At 43.4% G+C, this 22,550-nt stretch overlaps 1 protein-coding gene across 2 annotated transcripts; it reads left to right on the top strand.

Moving 5' to 3' along the window:
• Positions 1–324: 324 nt before the first annotated feature.
• LOC147626116 (uncharacterized) lies at positions 325–1,622 on the top strand. Of its 2 annotated transcripts, none has more exons than XM_086817907.1 (3): positions 325–946; positions 1,075–1,154; positions 1,292–1,622. In XM_086817907.1, the coding sequence occupies exons 1-3, from the start codon at positions 754–756 to the stop codon at positions 1,373–1,375; spliced, it is 357 nt and encodes a 118-aa protein (XP_086674033.1). In that variant the 5' UTR covers positions 325–753; the 3' UTR covers positions 1,376–1,622. The 2 variants fall into 2 exon arrangements, with proteins under 2 accessions (XP_086674033.1, XP_086674034.1); XM_086817908.1 differs by having other exon boundaries at positions 1,075–1,159.
• Positions 1,623–22,550: the final 20,928 nt, after the last annotated feature.

Raw genomic sequence — 22,550 nt, 5'->3', positions numbered from 1 at the left:
TAAGTAATGTTATTATTATACATAACTTTAAGTACTCGCACACACACAAAGTCAATATTTGAAAGGCGACACATATTAATGAAGAAAAAGAAACGTGAAGTAATGGAGAGAGAAATGTAGAGGAATGAAGAAAAAGAAAGCTATTCCAAAGCACTAATACCACCACAAAACTTGGATTAGAGAGACCGACTAGAGTGTGGACGCCCGGGCACTTCTTAGATTGCCTCAAATTAATCCTATCTCAACCAAAAATTAGGGCAAGGTCTAAACTACTTAATTGAATTGCTGCAACAGGGACGTCCCATTTATTAATTAGTGGGAATCAAAATACATTATTTAAGGCAGTTGGAAGTTGAGGGTGGACATTGGATTTCAATGTTCAACCGTATGGGACTCTACCCTCTTTCCTCGAAGGTTATCCACAATTCGATGAATTTCGATCGAGACAAGCACCCTCGTCGACTGCGCGCGCGCGCGCGCACACACACAGAGAGACCCGTAGGAGCTTAATGCTCCAGCCATGTCGATTCCCCACTCAAATTAATGCACAGGAGCTGCACATGGAGGAGGAAAATTCAACTTCCGCGTGGTGTCCTGGAGGAGCTGCATAGCACATGCAATATCAGCAGCTATATAAAGCTAGCTAGTCTCGTATTAACCTGATCATTGCCTGCACATTAATTTTTTAGTGAAGCCGCCGCCGCCGCCGCCGCCGCCGCCGCCGCCGCCGCCGCAGTACTTAGCCCCGATAATATGTCCTCCATGATCCGACTTGCCTCTAAAAATGCTGCCAAGCCATGCAGTTGTGCAAGAGCTGCAGGCCGCCTGCATCATGCTAATTGCAGACAGCTCGTGATGCTGGCGCCACTCGTGCTTGTGTTGCAGCTCATGATCGTCGTCGCCACAGCTCCCATCCTCCCAAGCTCCAACGCAGACAGATTGAAAGGCATGTATTGTAATTAGCTTCACGCTTATATCTGGTGATTAAGCGAAAACGCCCCATAATTAATGCAGGACTTAAATCAAAATGGCCCCGGAATTAACGACTGATTAACCCGTTGCTTTTGACTGCAGCGGCGTCAACTGTACTTCAACCCATGTACAAGCAACCGCCCGTGGTGGTGGTGGACGTCCCTCTAACGTCAAGAAGAACGGTATGGTATGAGAGACGCTTCCTGCCCTAATTGCAAGACTAATTCGCGACGCTTCCTGCCCTAATTGCAATGAAATTGTGGAGTAGTTTTTGAACCACACTCTGCGGGCTTCTTAATTTGTGATGATGTTACTGCAGCACCCACGAGCACGACTCTCTCGAGCATTATCATTGAACGAAGAAGCAGGAGTAAAAGGACCCCCCGGCTCTAATTCTCCGTGAGCGATGAAGAAGGATGTCTATTTTAAAGAGCACGTTGTTGGCCACACAATATGCTTATTTTCTTTGGAGAAGATGTCATATGTATTATATTTCAAGGCACCCGCCTTCAAATTTTAGCCCAAATAGCCATTAGTTTGGATCTACCCCAATTAGTTCCGTTAATAAATTCCTCCCTTCACACCCAACACAATTTGACTTTTGAAAAAGTGATTCATATTTTCCAAAAAAAAATTATAAGCTTAAAAATCGCCTCTAAAAGCTCCCAAAAAAAGCCTCGGTATTTTTGTGAGTATAAGCATTGATTTCCCACAAAAGTTTTGACACTTTAATATTCATGGAATTGAATACTACTGGAATTTTGGGGACACATATATATGTCTGGGATCAAGTTTGAAAAGTTTCTACCTTGGAAATCTTCAAACATGTTATTATGATAATCATGACTATTTTTTCAAAAGTTCATCATTATGTAAATTAATTGAAATGCTAAAGGCAAGACTTAGTGATGGCATCAAAGTCAACAAAAACTTGAATAGATAATCAAATCTTTGGTGGTACCACTTCACAATGCTTTGCAACCATGATATTTAATGGAGACCTTCCAAGATATCTACAAGTCTTAAAATGTCACTTTTCTTTGCGCAACCATGATATTTAATAGAGACCTTCAAATGAAGATCTCTACAAGTCTTAAAATGTCAGTTTTCTTTGAGCAACCATGGCAATCCATGCCAAATCTTTGTTCTTAAGGGTGCTCTTGGTAGTGCCACCTCAAAATGCTTGCAAGACTTCCTTACCCTCTCACACATCTTTTTTATAGTATCACTTTTATTTGGCGATCATGATAATACATGGACACTTTCTAAGAGATATTATACATGTCTTAACATATCACTTGTCTTTTAGCAACCATGATAATCCATGCTAAATCTTTTTTCTTGGGGGTGCTTTTGGTGGTACCACTTCACAATGCGTATCCAATGTGTGGTTGCAAGATAAGGGTGCCCTTATTTGAACCACTTAATATCTCAAATACAACGGACGAGTTAATCCGAGCAACTGACCTCGAATGAGGCATTCTCTCAATCAAAACCATAAAGTTGGAAATTTGTGGAGGTTTTGAAATGAAGGTATTAGAATTGAGGTATGATAGCCTATCATTTCTCATGTGGCCACGTTACCAAGTCACCTACCTCGAATGAGGTATTGGTGAGAAAAGCACCTACACATGGCAAACACAAAAGATCTGTATATAGACCTCTCACACACCTTGAATAAAGTCCAAGTCACTATGCCATGCATACTTTGTTGAGATGTTCTACACTTACGACACTCGTTGGGTTGGTGAGATTATAGGTAATATGCCGCCAATGATTTATAGGGTATGTGACATTTTAGTGTACTAGAGTTATGGCATAGTTATAGCACCAACTCATATAGTCGGGTTCACACTATGGACCGAACTTTGTAAGTTATAGTAGGAGAGTACTTTCCCATATAGTATATACTCTTATCTCTTTAAAAAGGTTGAGTTTTTTTTATTCCCATTTGTCTTTTGGGAAGATGCCAATATCTCCCTAATTTAAAATTCAAAAAATATTTTTCCCAAACAAGGAAATTTGAATTTTCCACTAGACTTAAAAAAAAATTGCGTGAGCCATGTGGCTCACGCGTGAACTGTTTCTGCACTCAAGCACCTTAAGGTTTCATGTCCCATAAAAATAAAATAAAATAAAATCCATGTGAGCCACGTGGCTCATTCCGTGAACCGTTTTTGCACTCTCACACCTTAAGGGTTCACGTCCCGAAAAAAAAATCCGCATGAGCCATGTGGCTCATGCTGTGAACCGTTTCTGCACGCTCACGCCTTAAGGGTTCATGTCCCAAAAAAAATCCAAAAATCAGTTCACGTCCTAAGGGTTTCACGACATGAACCCTAAGTGTTTAACATCATGAAATAGTCCCCGCATACAAAAAAAATCAAATTTGATAAAATCTGTGAAGTCCGTTTCACACCGTGAACTGCACCCTGCTAGTTCACACCATTAAAGGGGTCCGTTGGGCAAAAAACCAAAAAAAAAGGAGACCTGGAAAACATACTCTTGTGTGTATGTGTTTGCTTGCAAAGGAGTTGAAGGTTATTCTCTTTCCCACATTTAGAATGCTGGTTTCTGAGAAGATCTCAAGAGACAAGCAAGAAAGTGATACACGACAGGTAAGAGTAATTCCATCTCTTTCCCTCTTTGATTTTGGAGCAACACCTTAGGTAGCTATGAGAGCTACATATAGATAGGAAAGTCACTGTCTCAAATTGAGGCATCCTTGTGTGTGAAGGAAGAAGACCCTGTTATGTGCAATTCACTTTGTTAACTAAGATTTTACGTGTTTTGATGTGTTTCAGGTCTTGTTTTGGCTCTACAAGTTTTCCACAATGAAAGCACTCTATGAAAGTGTTGATTTTAATTGTGTATTAAAAAGTGAGAAAGGTGTTGTACTAGTTGTATGTCAGTGTGATAGAATCTATGATTGTGCATATACAGGATACACAAACACCTAAGGAGGCTTGGGACACTTTGGTGAAGATGTACATTACAAATATTGAAGATCGCAAGATACACCTAAAGTAGGGGCTGCATATTGTGACCAGAGAGAGCCTGAGTATAAATGATTACTCTCAGTGAAGGTTGAAGGACTTGTAGATTTCCTTGATTCTATTGGATCCACCTGTAGATAATGATGATATGGTATTGGTGACCTTAAATGATCTTGGCAAGGAATATAATCAGTTTTAGACCTCTATTAAAGTTCGAGAGAACTTTGCTGATTTTGAGGGAACTGATTTATCTCCTCATCCATGAGGAGATAAATATTGGGGGAGGTTTATCCTTCAAAAATTCACATGAACAGCCTTCTACTCAAATACAGGTAGAGGAGAGGAAGACCATCATCTGTAGGCAGAGGTGAAGGCAATTTTAGAAACATAAGTTATAGATAGCAACAATAGAATTATAATATTCAAACACATGGAAGATGCCACTCTAGAGGTAGGGGGAGCCAGAGAGGCTAAGGTAGTCCGCAAACAAATCAAAAGCATAGAGTGTTATTACTATGGAAAACTAGAAAACCAGGGCACATTGCAAAGGACTACTATAAAAGGTAGAATGATATCAAAAGTGGAAAGTTACAAACAAGATAATCATTGCATCATCAAGAAACCAGGGTGACAAACGTGGGTTATTGTTTGTGATGCAACACATGCTTAGTTACACGACAAAAGATGTGTCAAGATTTGGAGATGTTTAGTATATAGATTGCCTCCAGCTACATGACCAGTCATGGTGGTGAATGGTTTAGAGATATACAAAAAATGGAAAAACTAAGGTATGTGAAAATAGGTTTCATGTATCATTGCATGCCCTATTACGTATGTTGGTAGAGTGTCATTGCCTATGCAAGATGGTAGAATGAAGTACTTAGAAGATGTACTTCATGTTCTAAATATTATAAAAAACATACGTAATAGGGTATCATTGCATACCCTATTATGTATGTTGGTAAAGTGTCATTGCCTATGCAAGATGGTAGAATGAAGTACTTAGAAGATGTACTTTATGTTCTAAATATTATAAAAAACTTACGAGTTTCTGTTGGACATATGGTTATTAAGCAGGCACTAGAAGGCATATGGAGGTCTACTGATAGGGGCTTAGCGACAAAACTTACAGGCGGTGGAGAGGGTTGATTGGATAAAGTGTCATTGCCTATGCAAGATGGTAAAATGAAGTATCTAGAAGATGTACTTCATGTTCTTAATATTACAAAAAACTTACTAGTTTTTGTTGGACATATGGTTAAGCATGCGGCAGTAGAATTCATATAGGGGTCTAGTGACATGGGCTTAGCGAAGAAAAAACTTATGGGCAATGGAGAGAGTTGATTGGATGAGGCCTTGAGTCTATGGATAATTGCACTTATCTGGTCAATGGGACCAAATTTTAACAATAATAATAACCTCTAGATCTCAATATAGAGATCTATCTTGATTCTCCTTTGCTAAGAAGAACATTTACCATCCATTACACAAGCTTGATTATGAATGTCCTCATGGTCCAATCTATATGCTACAATCATGTTTTGCAATCCATCCCCTTCCAAGGATGATCTCTTTCGACATTGTACCTATAATCATAACATAGAAACTACCTTCCACACATGGTGAGAATTGATATGGAATTGAAGCTGTAACATCCCTTTATATTCATTATATAGACTTGATATTGTTCCTATAAGATCTTAAGTTGGATCAAGGTCAGGTTTTCCTAATGAGATACAAGTCTCGTATGACATTAAGTTTATTCCTACTCCTATATCCAATAAAGCAAGTTTGGCTATGGTTTTTATGTTTATAGGAAAGTCTAGGCAAAGACTTCTTATGGGATTGACCTCTTCTTTCTCATGATTGTTATTGTAAGGTCCCCCCCTTTCTAAATAGAGGAAACCTTTAAGATAGCCCACTAAGTCTAACTTGGGATAATTTCCTACTCGTCGAAACCCTGATCATGTACGATACAAGGATACGATTAGTAGGTAAGACCTAGTTTTATCCCACAACAGGGGGAGCGTGGTCTTTCTAAGGATTTCTAAAATCAGACCACTCATAGAGTGATCGACCTTAACTCAGGCAACCTCTATTCTTGACTTCTAGAAACAACGCTTTTTTCCATATCTATGCAAGGCATAGCCGCTAACCTAGTCCTCTAGAGGAGGGTTGCCCAAGGATTTATTTATCTAACATAAAGCTTTAATTAATTTATTAGAAAGTTACCCAACTAATCAAGTCCACCCGTCAATAGGATGTTGCCATCATGGCATTTCATCCTCCCACTTTTCACCTAACTCACGTGTCAATTTGTTTTCTAATTAATCCTACCACACTGTTTGACATAAATAAACAAGTTCCTTAATTAAAGGCCTTACACATTATTTGTTTAAAGAGTCTTTATCAATGATACAACAATGCTTACAAACAAAGGATTTCAAAAAAAATAGATACAATGTTCAGAATTATTCATAGTAAAATCCAAGCTCTTTACTTTACTCTACCGATGATCTAGAATTCGGCCTTCTAGTCTCTATAGACTGGGCAATCCCTATGGGACCATACACCATATCATCGGTAGCTACTAAATGAGGACTCAAGTTAGCTTGTTGCCCTCTCAGGCTCCATCGCTTGATCCTCCCGCCCCTCAGAGGGATGCCTACGTACTAGGAAAGGCTTATTCAATGCACTAGCCTAGGTTCACAGAACTAGGCAGCATCACCATATTCACCTCCATTGGTGAAATCTCATTCTCCCAATGGTATGAGAGATACCTTGGGTCGACTCTGAGCCTTGCTAACGTCACCGCTCGACTACACAAGCACGAAAATGGGGTTAGCGTCGAGGCGGGGAGAAGATGTATCTATACTTCTTAACTCAATCAAGATAACAATTTATAATCTAGACCACAAAATATGATAGATATCATCACTTTCTTCAGAAAACAACAATTTCATAGAAATCTTGGTATAAAGAAAAGTGGCATCTTCTTTCTTAATATCTTAAAGTTAACTTTAAAGATTAATCAAAAATCTCTTTTTTAAATGATGACCAAGCTAATGTAGTCATTAATTCCTTGTGGGGCTCCCAAAGGGAGAGATGGGGCAGCATCTGGAGCAACTTCTCTAGACTCGTTGATGTGCACGTTGTCGTGACGTGGGCGGTGTCGCTGGGAACACACTGGGTGTCTGGCTGTGAGAGTTGCATCCAAAATCCCGCAAGGAAACAAAACAGTTAGCTCTTCAAGGGACATCACCTCATGGTATTCACATGAAAGATACACATGGCCATCATGGAGCATCAGAGGCTCAACATCCAACAAAACTATAAAATCAAAGCCAACATAGACACCTCATATACATGACCAAACCAACCATCATAAGGTTCCAAAATCCAAGATAAATCAAAACCCACAAGATGCAAATGGATCCAAAACTGCAGCAGCTCCCTTCAACATATCATCTCTTTCAAGGAGTCAGCAAAGTAGAGAAAGGTAGGATCAGTTGCCCCATCCTTGTAGTAGGCGAGAACCAAAGACGCATGATCCTTCATTATTGAAAGACGGTTGATCTTGGAGCCTGAAAGTATTAACAATGTCTACCACCTTAATAGCTTCGTCACTCACACCTTCATCATCTTCTCCACCTTCCGCAGAGGGGTTAGCTCCAATATCAACATCAACTGCACCTTTCACAACCCACTTTCCATCTACTTCTGAAATGATCCCATTCAAAAGCTCCTTGTAAGGGAAGGAGTCAGACAGTTAACGCTGTAAAGCCTGCAGTCTCCAGTCGCCCCACCTATCCGTCTTCTCACTATTCCCACGATCACCAAGGCCTCCTCTTACCAAGCAGCTCCCCGCCTCTGCTCCCTGAGAATCACCAAGTGGCTATCTTCCTTTTTCTGCAGCAGCTGCTGCGCTTCTGTCTTTGTTGAATTCCCCTGGCCAAGCCTCTTTTTCCACTCACTTTTGCTCACAGATTATTCAGAAAAAACGATTTGAAGAAATGAACCTGCATGTACAAGCTGCGCCATTTCCTTCTTGCCTCTCTTGCACACAGCATATGGGCAAGGCCCTTTCTATTTTTACAGAGCAGTAGCCTTGCTCTCTCGTCAACATACAACAACACGGCAACCTGCCCCTCTCTTTTATTCATGAAAAATACAAGGCATACAGTGCACGGCTGGACATGTTACATACGACAGCCTGCCGGATTTCAAGCTGCGCCTAGCTGCCCCAATGAAATAACTGTCTTCTCTGCTAATGCTCCCAGCATGCATTCCTTAAAGAGTTCACTTCCAGTGTGAGCATCAACGGCACTAAATGGGTCATCAAGAAGATAGATATCTGCATCTTTATATAGAGCCCGCGCTAGTTGAATCCGCTGCTTCTCTGCAGAATCCCCTCTCCTTGCCGACTTCAGCGCCTGTGGCTGCCTGATCACCAGAGCCGCGTCTCTGCAAAACGACCCCCCACTGATCAAAGCGGCTATCTTCCTTTTTCTGCAGCAGCTGCTGCCTCCTTTTCTCTGGTTGCCTGCAGCGTCCCTCCCCACTTTCCAGAGTCTATCCCCCCTCTATCGCCTCTGCGCCAGCTCGTCTCTTCACGTGCCTTCTGGAGAGAACCCGCTGGCAGCAGCGTTGGCATTCCAAAGAAAACAGCCAAGTGGCCTCCCCACGTAAATATCATTTTTTTATTTCTTAAAACTTCAATGATGGCCACCCTCAAGCCTTGATTTCACACTATGTCCAAGCTACATTGGCCCATTAATATTTATTTGCTCCACGCTCCACACACCTCGTAATGCAAGTTAGTGCCCGCTGTACTTGGACGCATACACATTTCAAGGCAACATTAATCCCCCATGCTTCCACATCTTCAAATGCAATCTGCAAGTGTCCACTCATTTCTTGGATGTGCACACAATTCAAGGCGACCAAACAGCTAAAACCACCTCCATCCAACCATATTCCGAACAGGCTTGTAACAAGCTCAACACCAAACCATTTCACCTGTACACCTGGCGACGCCCTCAAAAGCAAAACCCTCCACACACCATACATCCCGTATGTACACAGACACTTAATCCCATGCATCTGGATTTGTATTTAACGGCCTCACATGCATGGTTTCACACCATAGACGTGCCGTGGCACGACATCCACCCCCTCTAAACCTGCACATCCTCTGGTATGTGCCACACAGGTCCTGGAATTCATGTCCATGCATTATTTACACACCAACATTGGTATATGTACAAGCCTCAGCAATCACATCTGAATGGTTCTGCTTTCCCACCTGGATCAAATACCAATCGCTTTTGGCATATGTGGCATATCCTTTGCTCATATGAAGCCCTATCCTCACTTAGATTCTCTGCATATGCATAATTACCCTCATCATTCAAAGTGGGATGCTCTTCAAAATGATTTGCTTCAAAATTTTCCTCAGGCCATGTTTGAAGCCTTTGCACCACATATTGTATGGCCACACCAAGTAACAACTGCATTAACAGCATAGAATACACACTTGGTAACATCCCATCCAAATCTACTGTGCCCGGATCCAGCTCACCCACTGATAAACATTCATTCTTCTCATCCAAAGACGGAAAAGCTTCAACACATACAAAATCCAACAAGGCATCATCGAGAATAGCCTCCAGCTCTGAATCAATCTCATCACAATCATTTGGCTTACATAACACCTGCACATCCTCACTTGTAACCAACAGTTGACTAGCATCAAGCATAGAAAAGCCCAAGGCTGATGGGGATCTATTATATACCATGAAATCATCCAATGCATCATCTAAGATAGCATCCAATCCAGGATCAATCACATTGAAGCCATTATCATCTTGCAATCCCACATGTTGATTATCATGAACATTCATACCCCCATAGCTATATCCATTTGGTTGCTCATATGCAGCCTCTTGAGGCTCTGTGACCACACTTTGCATATCATGCATGTTATCTCCCAGTATTTCTTGATACCTGTCTGCAGATGGGCTTAGATTTATGGGTCTCTCACCCGAGTAGCCTTGAATCTGTATGTCATTGAACCCTGTATGATTCAAAAAGACAGATTCAATTTCCCTCTCCAAATCATCATCATAAACAGGCTTCCAAGCTCGAGATTGTTGCTCACAAATGTGGTTGCAAGGTAACCCTGACACTGATGACATAGCATCACCCTGTTTATTGTTGGAACACCCTGTTAGCATTCCAGAATAACCCAAATCCAAAGAACCTTGGCAACCAGCTTCAAAAGCAACATCACTGTTGGAATCACCCATATCACTCACCCCCTCTAAATCAATCACACATACTTGTGGCCCGTCTGCATATTCATGTACATCATCCTGCTTATAAGCATCATAACCAGATAAGAATGCAGTAATGATAGCATCTTCTTCTTGTCTTAGACCTTCAAACTCTGCAATCATGCTCTCAACAAGAAGCATTGGTTCCTGCTGTTCTTCACACATATGATACGACACCTGAGGAATACCCTTCGAAACACCTGTCCTGAAGCTCTCTGAATCAAGTGTCTCCTCAAGCATAGGCATACATACATCATGTGGTATGATCATAGGACCCTGTATGTCTGCACCCTCAGAAAACAGATTATACTTGCACAGTTCACCCATTGCATCTTTATGAGGCTGTAGCAAAGCATCCCTTTTTGCACTGTGAAGGCCTTGTTGCTCACTAATGGCTTTTTGCAATCCCAATTTAGCATAAACAGCCTCCACAATCTCTGTATCAGCCTTGAATAGCAATTGATTGTCTTCCATAAGACATGCATCGACAACCGCTTCTAAATTTGCTCGGATTGTTGCTGGAACACTATCACAACTCACATTATACCTGGGACTCACATAAATAAGTGCATCTGCAAAATCACTCCATCGTTTGGAGTAATACTCTGCTAGTTCCTGCACTTCATCTTTTAAATCAGGACTTACAAGGTATGCAAAAGATGCAATCATCATGTTTTCAGGAACCCCTTGATTCTTCATCTCTGTCTCATAACACCTTAGATAGCTTTCTGGATCGTAACCATCAAATATATTGACCCTGTCATATACCAATTGCATCACAATTTCCACGGCTTCCTGAATTCGCTTTTCTTCTTCAATCTTCTTGAACCGCTCTTCAAGCTCTTTCATTTCTGCATACAAATGCTCCATTTTGCTAGCCATCTCTATGTACTCTCACCCCAGCGGTTTCACGTCGGGTTCACCAAAGATGTCGTGACGTGGGCGGTGTCGCTGGGAACACACTGGGTGTCTGGCTGTGAGAGTTGCATCCAAAATCCCGCAAGGAAACAAAACAGTTAGCTCTTCAAGGGACATCACCTCATGGTATTCACATGAAAGATACACATGGCCATCATGGAGCATCAGAGGCTCAACATCCAACAAAACTATAAAATCAAAGCCAACATAGACACCTCATATACATGACCAAACCAACCATCATAAGGTTCCAAAATCCAAGATAAATCAAAACCCACAAGATGCAAATGGATCCAAAACTGCAGCAGCTCCCTTCAACATATCATCTCTTTCAAGGAGTCAGCAAAGTAGAGAAAGGTAGGATCAGTTGCCCCATCCTTGTAGTAGGCGAGAACCAAAGACGCATGATCCTTCATTATTGAAAGACGGTTGATCTTGGAGCCTGAAAGTATTAACAATGTCTACCACCTTAATAGCTTCGTCACTCACACCTTCATCATCTTCTCCACCTTCCGCAGAGGGGTTAGCTCCAATATCAACATCAACTGCACCTTTCACAACCCACTTTCCATCTACTTCTGAAATGATCCCATTCAAAAGCTCCTTGTAAGGGAAGGAGTCAGACAGTTAACGCTGTAAAGCCTGCAGTCTCCAGTCGCCCCACCTATCCGTCTTCTCACTATTCCCACGATCACCAAGGCCTCCTCTTACCAAGCAGCTCCCCGCCTCTGCTCCCTGAGAATCACCAAGTGGCTATCTTCCTTTTTCTGCAGCAGCTGCTGCGCTTCTGTCTTTGTTGAATTCCCCTGGCCAAGCCTCTTTTTCCACTCACTTTTGCTCACAGATTATTCAGAAAAAACGATTTGAAGAAATGAACCTGCATGTACAAGCTGCGCCATTTCCTTCTTGCCTCTCTTGCACACAGCATATGGGCAAGGCCCTTTCTATTTTTACAGAGCAGTAGCCTTGCTCTCTCGTCAACATACAACAACACGGCAACCTGCCCCTCTCTTTTATTCATGAAAAATACAAGGCATACAGTGCACGGCTGGACATGTTACATACGACAGCCTGCCGGATTTCAAGCTGCGCCTAGCTGCCCCAATGAAATAACTGTCTTCTCTGCTAATGCTCCCAGCATGCATTCCTTAAAGAGTTCACTTCCAGTGTGAGCATCAACGGCACTAAATGGGTCATCAAGAAGATAGATATCTGCATCTTTATATAGAGCCCGCGCTAGTTGAATCCGCTGCTTCTCTGCAGAATCCCCTCTCCTTGCCGACTTCAGCGCCTGTGGCTGCCTGATCACCAGAGCCGCGTCTCTGCAAAACGACCCCCACTGATCAAAGCGGCTATCTTCCTTTTTCTGCAGCAGCTGCTGCCTCCTTTTCTCTGGTTGCCTGCAGCGTCCCTCCCCACTTTCCAGAGTCTATCCCCCCTCTATCGCCTCTGCGCCAGGTCTCTTCACGTGCCTTCTGGAGAGAACCCGCTGGCAGCAGCGTTGGCATTCCAAAAAAAACAGCCAAGTGGCCTCCCCACGTAAATATCATTTTTTTATTTCTTAAAACTTCAATGATGGCCACCCTCAAGCCTTGATTTCACACTATGTCCAAGCTACATTGGCCCATTAATATTTATTTGCTCCATGCTCCACACACCTCGTAATGCAAGTTAGTGCCCGCTGTACTTGGACGCATACACATTTCAAGGCAACATTAATCCCCCATGCTTCCACATCTTCAAATGCAATCTGCAAGTGTCCACTCATTTCTTGGATGTGCACACAATTCAAGGCGACCAAACAGCTAAAACCACCTCCATCCAACCATATTCCGAACAGGCTTGTAACAAGCTCAACACCAAACCATTTCACCTGTACACCTGGCGACGCCCTCAAAAGCAAAACCCTCCACACACCATACATCCCGTATGTACACAGACACTTAATCCCATGCATCTGGATTTGTATTTAACGGCCTCACATGCATGGTTTCACACCATAGACGTGCCGTGGCACGACAACGTCTCTCGAGGTGATAATTTTTTTTTGCTTTTGTGAAGGAGACATTCTACCCACCTTCTTGAAGCCCACGTTGCCATGAATTCAACGCTTCGGTCAAATCACAAATCAAAGCTCATTTGCTCAAGTTATGAGCAAAGAACTCCTAGGTGTGAACCACCTCTAAGAGTCTAAAAGCCATTACTAAAGTCACCGCCCCGCTAATGGGGAGGGGGAGGGGGGGGAATGTGTCCTTAAACTAGATTTGCAGGGGAGAATGTTGCAGCTAGAGGGAGAGAAGAGGGATTCCTCCCTTAAGTCTATTCACACACGGGGGCGGGGGAGCAGCTAAGGACACTCTACCAAGGGTGAGAGGAGGCAAAAAATATTCTGCAGAGGGCTTACTTGGAGATGGGAAAAAATGGCTTGTTGGAAGAGAGGTGCAAAGGGCTGTCGGGTACAGTCCCGCACTGAGAGTGTCGGGTGTGGCCTGTCGGGTACAGTCACTGTGCAGAGTGTTGGGTGCGGGCATAGCACGGTGTTGGGTGTCTCGACCACCCGGGGTGCTGGGGGGTTTATATAAGTACATGTATGGGTACGGATGCAGAGAAAGGGAAAGGAAGAGCAAAGCGTGGATGTAAAGGTGTACCTTCCTCTCCCAGTCAGAGGTAGCATATGGGCATCCAAGTTGCAGTTTGTGTGGACCGTACACTAGGGTAGTCAGCCTTTGGTCCTTGCACGGGTGTTGTATGGGTGCCTGGGTGTGTTTACGACATCTTTTTGGGACAGAGATCCCTAATTTGGGGCATCGACCTCGATGTGGTACCGAAGCACCCGATGGTTGCGAAAAATGTTTTTCAGCGCGAAAATGTCTAGGGTGTCTCCCTGTGGTCATAGGGGTATAGACCGTCGGGCAATTGGACACTCGGTCGTGCATTTATTAAGGTTTAAGTTTATCGTATTATAACTAAAAATTTATGTATAGGCTCGATCCGATGTTTGTTTTGGATGCTGTAAAATCCTATATTAAGGTAAAGTCGCATGCAGATTCTAAATTTGGACTCAAAATTCTAAGGTTCTTAATGGAAATGGTTTCAACAAAAATGTCTAGGGTGTGTCCCTGGTCATAGGGATATAGACCGTCGGGAAATTGGACACTCGGTCGTGCATTTATTAAGGTTTAAAGTTTACTATATTTTAATTGAAAATAACTAAAAATTTATGTATAGGCTCGATCCGGTGTTTGTTTTGGATGCTGTAAAATCCTATATTAGGGTAAAATCGCATGCAAATTCTAAATTTGGACTTAAAATTCTAAGATACCCCTGATAATCTATGCAAAAACAAAGAGTGTCGTCCTTCTTCTTTTGTAAAAGAATGGGTGCTCCATAAGGAGACCTGCTGGGGCATACAAATCCTTGTTCAATGAGTTGGGAAAGTTGCTCCTTAAGCTCAATGGCCTCAATTTTATAAGGTGTTTTTGAAGACAGGTTGAGCTCCAAGGATCACCTCGATTTCATGATCAACTTCTCAAGGGGGCGATAGCCCTGTAAGCTCATTTAGGAAAGATGTCAGAGAATTCTTGGAGCCAAGAGGGTTCTATTTCTTTACTAGGTTTAGTAGCTTCATTGAGCTTAACTAGGAAAACTTGTTGTCCCTTACGTGCTCCCTTGATGAGAGGATGCTTTGTTTTGACTACCCTAGACTTAGGTTTACGTGTCTTCCCCTAAATTGATACTACTTGGCCATGCTCATTTTTAAAAGTGATACATCCTTGGTTACAGTGAATACTAGCATTGTTTGCAATTAACCAATCCATTCCAAGGATCCCATGATAAATTCCTAATGGCAGGACTTTAAAATGGCCATGAGTTTACTCACTATAAATCAAAAGCTAGAATGTCTTATCGTGATGAGTGGTTGGGGTTTGAATAACACCAAATTTTTTATTTGGACCTTGATGTTCTACTGTCGCATGGACGGTGGCACGTTCTTCTTCACCTATCTCCAGAGTTGGTTCTTCACTTATAGCACAGGCGGTGCAAGCAACTACTCCGCGGCCTCTACCACGTCCACCACCTCTTGCACCTTGGTGGGTGGGGGGTCCACGACCTTGATTTGTTTGACTACTTTGAGGAAAAGATGGTGCTAGCTTGGGATAGTTGGCCCTAAAGTGTCTTGGCTTATTGCATTCAAAGCAGAGATTCGAAGCAGAGAGGGGCTTCTCTAGAAGAAGTAGCATATGAGCGGGGAACAAAGGAGTTGGTTTGCTGCCCTTGGTTGTAGTAGGGAGCAATCTATTGGGGCTTCTTGTAAGATTGATCTTTAGGGTTTGCTTCAGGGTAAGATCTCTTCTGAGGCTTAGCTTTACTAGACTTCGGCTCTTTCACAAGAGGCTTTTCTTGTATAAAAGCATCTTGCATTGCGCTTGGCCTCATTGCTTCAAGGCAAGAATCCAAGGGTTCATTCAAGTTGCCTTGGTAGAAACGAGCCACTTGTTGGGAAGTCGTCATGTCCGGGGCATACTTCCAGAGAGTGATGAATTTAGAATCGTATTCTTCCAAGGTTGAATTGAGCTGCTTGAGACTAAAAAACTCATTCATCTTGATGGATTCATGAGATGGCGGGAGATATCATTCCTTCACAGCTTTCTTGATATCCTCCCATGTTTGGGAGTGTTCAGTGACTCCCTTGTCATGGCACCATTACTTCCACTAGAGTTTAGCATCCCCAATGAGGCGAAATCATGCAAGCATGGAATGGTTTGCCGCTCCAGTACACCGGCAGGTGAGAAATTATCATCCATTGCTTTGATCCAAACCTCAACATCCTTCTCAATCTTTGAACCTTCCCGGCGTACTGGAGCGATTCTGTGGTATTGGATGCACTCCCCAATGCACTATATACAGATGTCCAGGAGAAAAAGCTCCTACCCAGCGATTCTGTGGTATGTGATTCCCATCCATGGTCACAGAACTGTCGGGCCTTGAAGTACCCACAAACCAAAATAAACAGATCATCTTCAACTTTTCGATCCAACAAATTTGCTTTAAATCGGTGGTGATGTTCCAAGTTCGGTTCACTCGAATGAAAAAATACCTTGGTCCGCAATTCCAAAGGTGATCTCTACCCCACCCTCTTTGGATACGAGAGGTATGAGGGAGATAGTCTCTCAAGTATCTACACCATAGTATCACGAAACTCAAAATTTGAAGAGTGACAAGCCATCTGGAAGATGCACTGGAAGACTAAGAATCTTGAGTAGGCATCACCCTCTTCCTACAATTATTCAATCACCAATTCAAATTGTTCTAGTAAGTTATTTTATCAATCAGCATTAGGTAAAACATATATTCCAAAAAAATCTTAAATAACAAGTCCTAGGAACTAAGATCGACTCTGATACCAATTGTAAGGTCCCCCCTTCCTAAATAGGGGAAACCTTTAAGATAGTCCAGTAAGTCTAACTTGGGATAATTTCCTACTCATTTGACACCTTGACCATGTTTGATACAAGGATACGATTAGTATAGGTAAGACCTATTTCTATCCCGTAGGGGGAGCGTGGTCTTTCTAAGGATTTCTAAAATCAGACCACTCATAGAGTTATCAACCTTAACTCAGGCAACTTCTATTCTTGACATCTAGAAACAAAGATTTTTTCCTCATCTATGCAAGGCATAGTCATTGACCTAGTCCTCTAGGATAGGGTTACCTAGGGATTTATTTATCTATTGTAGATCTTTAATTAATTTATTAGAAAGTTACCCAAATAATCGAGTCCACCAGTCTATAGGATGTTGCCTCAGGGCATTTCATCCTCCCACTTTCCACCCAACTCACGAGTCAATTTGTTTTCTAATTCATCCTACCATAGTGTTTGACATAAATAAACAAGTTCCTTAATTAAAGGCCTTATACATTGTTTGTTTAAATAGTATTTATCAATTGCTTACAAACAAAGGCCTTATACATTGTTCATTTGAATAGTCTTTATCAATTGCTTACAAACAAAGGATTTTAAAAAAAATAGATATAATGTTTAGAATTAATTATACTAGCCAATTCTAGGCTCTTTACTTTATTCTGCCGATGATCTAGAATTTGGCCTTCCAGCCTCTATAGACTGGGCAATCCTTTCGGGACCATACACCTCATCGTGGATAGCTGGTGAGGACTCAAGACACCCTGTCGCCCTCTCAGGCTCCATCGCTTGATCCTCCCGCCCCTCATAGGGATTTCTATGTGCTATTATGGAGGGATTATTCACTGCACTAGCTTGGGCCCGCAGAACTAGGTAGCATCACCATATTCGCCTCCATTGGCAAAATCTCATTCCCCCAATGGTATGAGGGATATCTCGACTCCGGGCCTTGCTAACGTTGCCACCCGGCTACACAAGCATAGAAACGGGGTTAACATCGAGGTGGGAAGAAGATCTTCCTATACTTATTAACTCAATCAAGATAACAATCTATAAACTAAACCACAGAATATAATAGATATCATCACTTTCTTGAGAAAACAACAATTTCACAAAAAAATTGGTATGAAGAAAAGTGGCATCTTCTTTCTTAATATCTTAAAGTTAACTTTAAAGATTAATTAAAAAAATATTTCTTAAATAATGACTAAGCTAACCAGGTCATTAATTCCTTGTGGGGCTTCCTAGGGGAGAGATGGGGTAGCATCTAGAGCAACTTCTCTAGACTCATTGTTGTGTGTGTCTCTCGTGGGTGATATTTTGGCATTTTTGTAAGAAGATATTATACCCGCCTTCTTGTAGCCCACGTCACCACAAATTCCATGCTTCAGTCGGATCACAAATCGGAGCTTGTTTGCTCAAGTTATGAGCAAAAAACTCCTAGGTGTCAACCACCTCTAGGGAAGGTGTCCTTAAACTAGATTTGCAGGGGAGAAGGCTACAGCTAGAGGGAGAGAAGGGAGAGTCCTCCTTTAAGTCTATTCACACGGGTAGGGGGGGGGCAGCTAAGGACACTCTACCCTCAAGGGTGAGAGGAGGCAAAAAAATATTCTGAAGAGGGCTTATTTGGAGATGGGCAACAATGGCTTACTGGAAGAGGGGTACAAAGGGATGTCAGGTATAGTCCCACACAGAGTGTCGGGTGTGGCTTGTCGAGTATAGTCACTGTGCGCAGAGTGTCAAGTGTAGGCAGAGCAGGGTGTTGGGTTTCTTGACCATGGGGTACTAGGGGGTTTATATAGGTACAGGTACACATACGGGTGTAGGGAAAGGGAGAGCAAAGCGTGGGTACAAAGGACGGTGTACGATGAAAGTACACCGACCTGTGGCTTGCATGGGCCTGGGGAAAGGAATGGTACCTATGTGTGGGCAAAAGCTATGGTACACATGTGCCTTTCGGGTCACAGGCAGCATGGGCATCCACATGGCGGTCTGTATGGATCGTACGCTAGGACAGTAGGAGGCCTTTGGTCCTTGTGCGTGCATTGTACAGGCACCCAAGTGTGTGTACAACATCTTTTTGGGATAGGGATCCCTAATTTGGGACGGCAGCCTCAATATGCAAGCTGGAGCACCCGACAGTGCGAAACAAAAATCAGTGAAAATGTCCGAGGTGTCTCCCTGGTCGTAGGGGTGTAGACCGTCCGTCAATCCGACACCCGATCATGCATTTATTAAGGTTTAAGTTTATCATATTTTAATTGAAAATAACTAAAAATTTATGTATAGGCTCGATCCGGTGTCCATTTTGGATGCTGTAAAATCATATATTATGATTAAATCGTGCGTAGATTCCAAATTTGGAATTTCTCTCTAGACTCCAAAAAAAAAAATTGTGAGATCCATTTCACGCGTGAGATGCATTTCATGGCGTGAAAGGGCCCGTCCGTTTCAAAAAAAATCCAAGAGATCCATTTCGTGCATGAGATGCATTTCATGGCATGAAAAGGTCCCGTCCGTGAAAAAAAAATCAGTGAGATCCATTTCAAGCGTGAGATGCATTTCACGTGTGAAAAGGTCCCGTCCGCTGTGAAAAATAAAAATCCGTGAGATCCATTTCAAGCGTGAGATGCATTTCATGGCATGAAAAGGTCTTGTCCGTGAAAAATAAAAAAAATAAAAACAACCATGAAATACATTTTTTGCGTGAGATCCATTTTACGGCGTGAGATCCCCTATATTTCATGGCGTGAAAAGGGTCCCGGAGGGGGGGAGTATAAATAGCTATGTTTGGAGACCCGTATCTCATGAACCGTGAGTCCGATGAATGTGTTCTAGTGCTCATTAGAAAGCTTGCATCGAGCTCTTTGAAATTGGTTTTAAGCACCCGAGGGCAAATCCATCATTTTGGCCTCCAACCAGTAGCCTCAAAATTCAACCCAAAATTGAGGCAAAAATGGGCCTAAGCACTAAAAATCACCCAAAATAGCCCGAAAAGATCACAATATACCATATTCGGGATACTTTTTGAGTGTCTAAACAACAAAATCACAAAAACGTCATAGACAAATTTGTAGTACTCTGTCACATAGGCTGTAATGCCTGTGACCGACGGCAGACCGGATGGCCATGTCCGGGGTTCAGTGGGAGAGGACGCCCGTGCGGAGTCATGGGCGGCCAGGCTAGTGTGGACGGCAGGCCACACACTATATAGCCTGGGGGATGAGGGGCAATCCTCATTCTTCCTCTATGGCTGGGTGGTGAGCCAGAGGCCGTCCCCTCTTGTGGTAATGCCCGTAGCGGCGTTACGGATATGTAACATTGGTATCAGAGCGTGGTTCGAGGGAATCGTGAGAGTCCGCACGTGAACGGGGGGACCGGAGCCCACTCGATGGTTTTCATCCACAATCTCCTTATCCTTATCTCGAATGGAGGGTGTGGAGGGAGACACCCATGGAAGAATGGAGGGGAAGAACTCTCTCTCTCTCTCTCTCTCCCCGACACACACACAGCAAGGAAAATCAAGTAAGCAATTTTCGTTTTTTTTTCTTTTCTGCGTTGAAATCGTTTGAGTTGCAATTCGTTTCAATGAAGCTCCTCTATCTGTGTGTGGGGGAGGTGGGGGGGGGGCGAAGAGCAGCCCCCCTGTCTGCGAAAGCTTCTTTGAAGCTTGGGTGTGGGGGAAACGACACCAGCCCACGAATGCTACTGAGACGGAGAAGACCACGTTGAAGGGGGGGGGGGCGAAGAGCAGCCCCAGCCCCGTTGCTGCGTACGCGAAAGTGGGGGAGTCGACCACTTTCGCTACTGGTGAGGGCCTGCGCCGTTTGAGCCCAGGCTGCGTGCGCGTGCGCGTTGAGGGCCTGCGAGCCTGCTTTAAGGTGAAATGATGCCCTGCTGAGGCCCAGCTCGGCGGCCAGAGGGGCCAGGCCAGCGCAGGCGGCCAGCGGCAGCCAAGCCAGCGGGCGGCCAGGCCAGCCTTGGGCGGCCAGCCCAGCGGGCGGCCAGGGCCACAACCAAGCGCTGCAGGCACCAGCGGCAGCCAAAAAAAAAGGGGTTAAAAAAACCATTTGTTTTTTTTAATATATTTTTAATTATTCATTTTTATGAATAATAAAAATATAGGCGGCCAGCCCTTGATACCGCATATAGGCATGCCCAGCGCACACCTGGCAACGGGCGGCCAGCCTGGACACTCCCCACGGGCGGGCGGCCACGCCCGAAGCGGCGAGGGCCGGCCCGGCCCGTTACTTTATTTTATTTTATTTATTTATTTTTAAACAAAAAAAAACACAAAACAACGGCACACCCCACGAAACAAACCCAACACGGCCGTCGTGTCGTGTGGCCGTAGTGCCTGTTTTCCACGAGAGAGACCTACCACATACGGCCGTAGCGCCGCGTGCTAAGAGAGAGACAAATCCAACGGCCGTAGTGCCGAGTCCTTCGAGAGAAAGCCGTTCTATGGCCGTTGTGCCTAGTGAACACGTCTATGACCGTAGCCCACGTTTATGCTGGAGTCGATAGACACTCCTCCACTGGCTCTAATGTAGAAAATGATTGCGACAATAGTCTTTACACCTTGCCTATGTGCAATGCCTGCATCCTCCAATGTTTGGTACCAGTTGTGGACGCATTGGTAGAGTCCAACCCAATCGTGCCGTAGTGCACATGCTTTGCATTCATGGTGTAGTAGACGAATATATGTGCCGTAGCACACTAACCCCCCACCAACACTTGGAATTATATCTTTGGGAGAAGTGTGGCACAGTCGTGCCGTAGTGCACCCTGGCCATTTGTGGCATAACGCACTTGCTCGTGCGGTGCACGTACGTCTAAGGGTGCCGTAGCGTGCCCATGTCTGCTGAACCATTGACAGTCTTGCACACACGTCATGTCATGGTGTGCACATGTTGGTGTCACGTCGTAAGTGCACTCATACCCACATTGTGCCGTAGTGCACTAGAATTTTTTTAAGGTGGCAAGAGGGAAATCGATAATAATGTTCTCGCGTAGTTCGAGAAGTATTCGTTGACAATACATAAATACATGATATATTCTCTCTGTTAGTGGTTTAACCATGTGGTTTACCACAAAGTAATATGAGAGCAGATCAGACACATTGTTCTTGTTGAAAGTCCACAAGAAGAAGTTCGTGGCTCCAATGTGCTTAGACCCAATGAAAAATGTCTACTTGGATGTGGTCCATTGTGACGAACAAATGTAGTCCGTAGAGACACTTTTGCAAGCGCAGTCTTGCCATGGTCATGACTTCTAAAATTGGTCAATGGCATTTAAGATAGCTGGGATTGAGGTCGCGTTTGTCGATTACCTGCTGTAGCCTTGATCACATGACCCCATTGGCAACGTACTCTCTAGACAATACTAGTGTTAGACTCTGGGAGCGTAGCCTCGCCAGATTTCAATTCCCACTTTTGCGAGCGTCGTCTTGCTAGAGTTAAAGTTTTGTTCGGACAAATTTGTGTTTGTTTTGTAGTGACAAACAAATCTGAAGGGGTATAGTCTTGAGATGTAATGCTCAATGCCCTTATAGAATTGATCGACGAAGAGAACTGTTCTTAAACTTACTAGCATGGTTTTCTCTTCTTTCTATTGCCATGCGTCGACATCCCACTGCTCGAGAGTTTGTGGTGATCTTTCGAGGGGGGAAAGAGCCTTTTTATATGTCACATCAATTGGTTTGGTGGTAATTTGATGGTATGGGACATCAATTCTCACGGAATCGAGGTGGAATGGGACGCCAAGGCTTGTGCATGTAACTTGACTCTTTGGCAGGTCTGTATGTACACTTGTCCGTAGTGATAAAGTGTGCAAGATAAAATTTGAACTTTGAAAATTACAAATATAGCCATGAGTTGGGATAAAACCCAGTTTACAGAGTTCGG

This window comes from Cibotium barometz, chromosome 23, assembly GCF_041138505.1.
Source record: "Cibotium barometz isolate CiBa-2024 chromosome 23, ASM4113850v1, whole genome shotgun sequence".
Lineage (NCBI taxonomy): Eukaryota > Viridiplantae > Streptophyta > Polypodiopsida > Cyatheales > Cibotiaceae > Cibotium > Cibotium barometz.
Note: the sequence above shows the minus strand (reverse complement) of the source record. Positions and strands in the feature narration are given on the sequence as shown.

Coding starts and splice junctions, on each gene's coding strand:
- LOC147626116 (XM_086817907.1), top strand. CDS start 754: ATGTCCTCCATGATCCGACTTGCCTCTAAAAATGCTGCCAAGCCATGC. Junction 947..1,074: donor CAACGCAGACAGATTGAAAG/GCATGTATTGTA, acceptor TTTTGACTGCAG/CGGCGTCAACTGTACTTCAA. Junction 1,155..1,291: donor CTCTAACGTCAAGAAGAACG/GTATGGTATGAG, acceptor ATGTTACTGCAG/CACCCACGAGCACGACTCTC.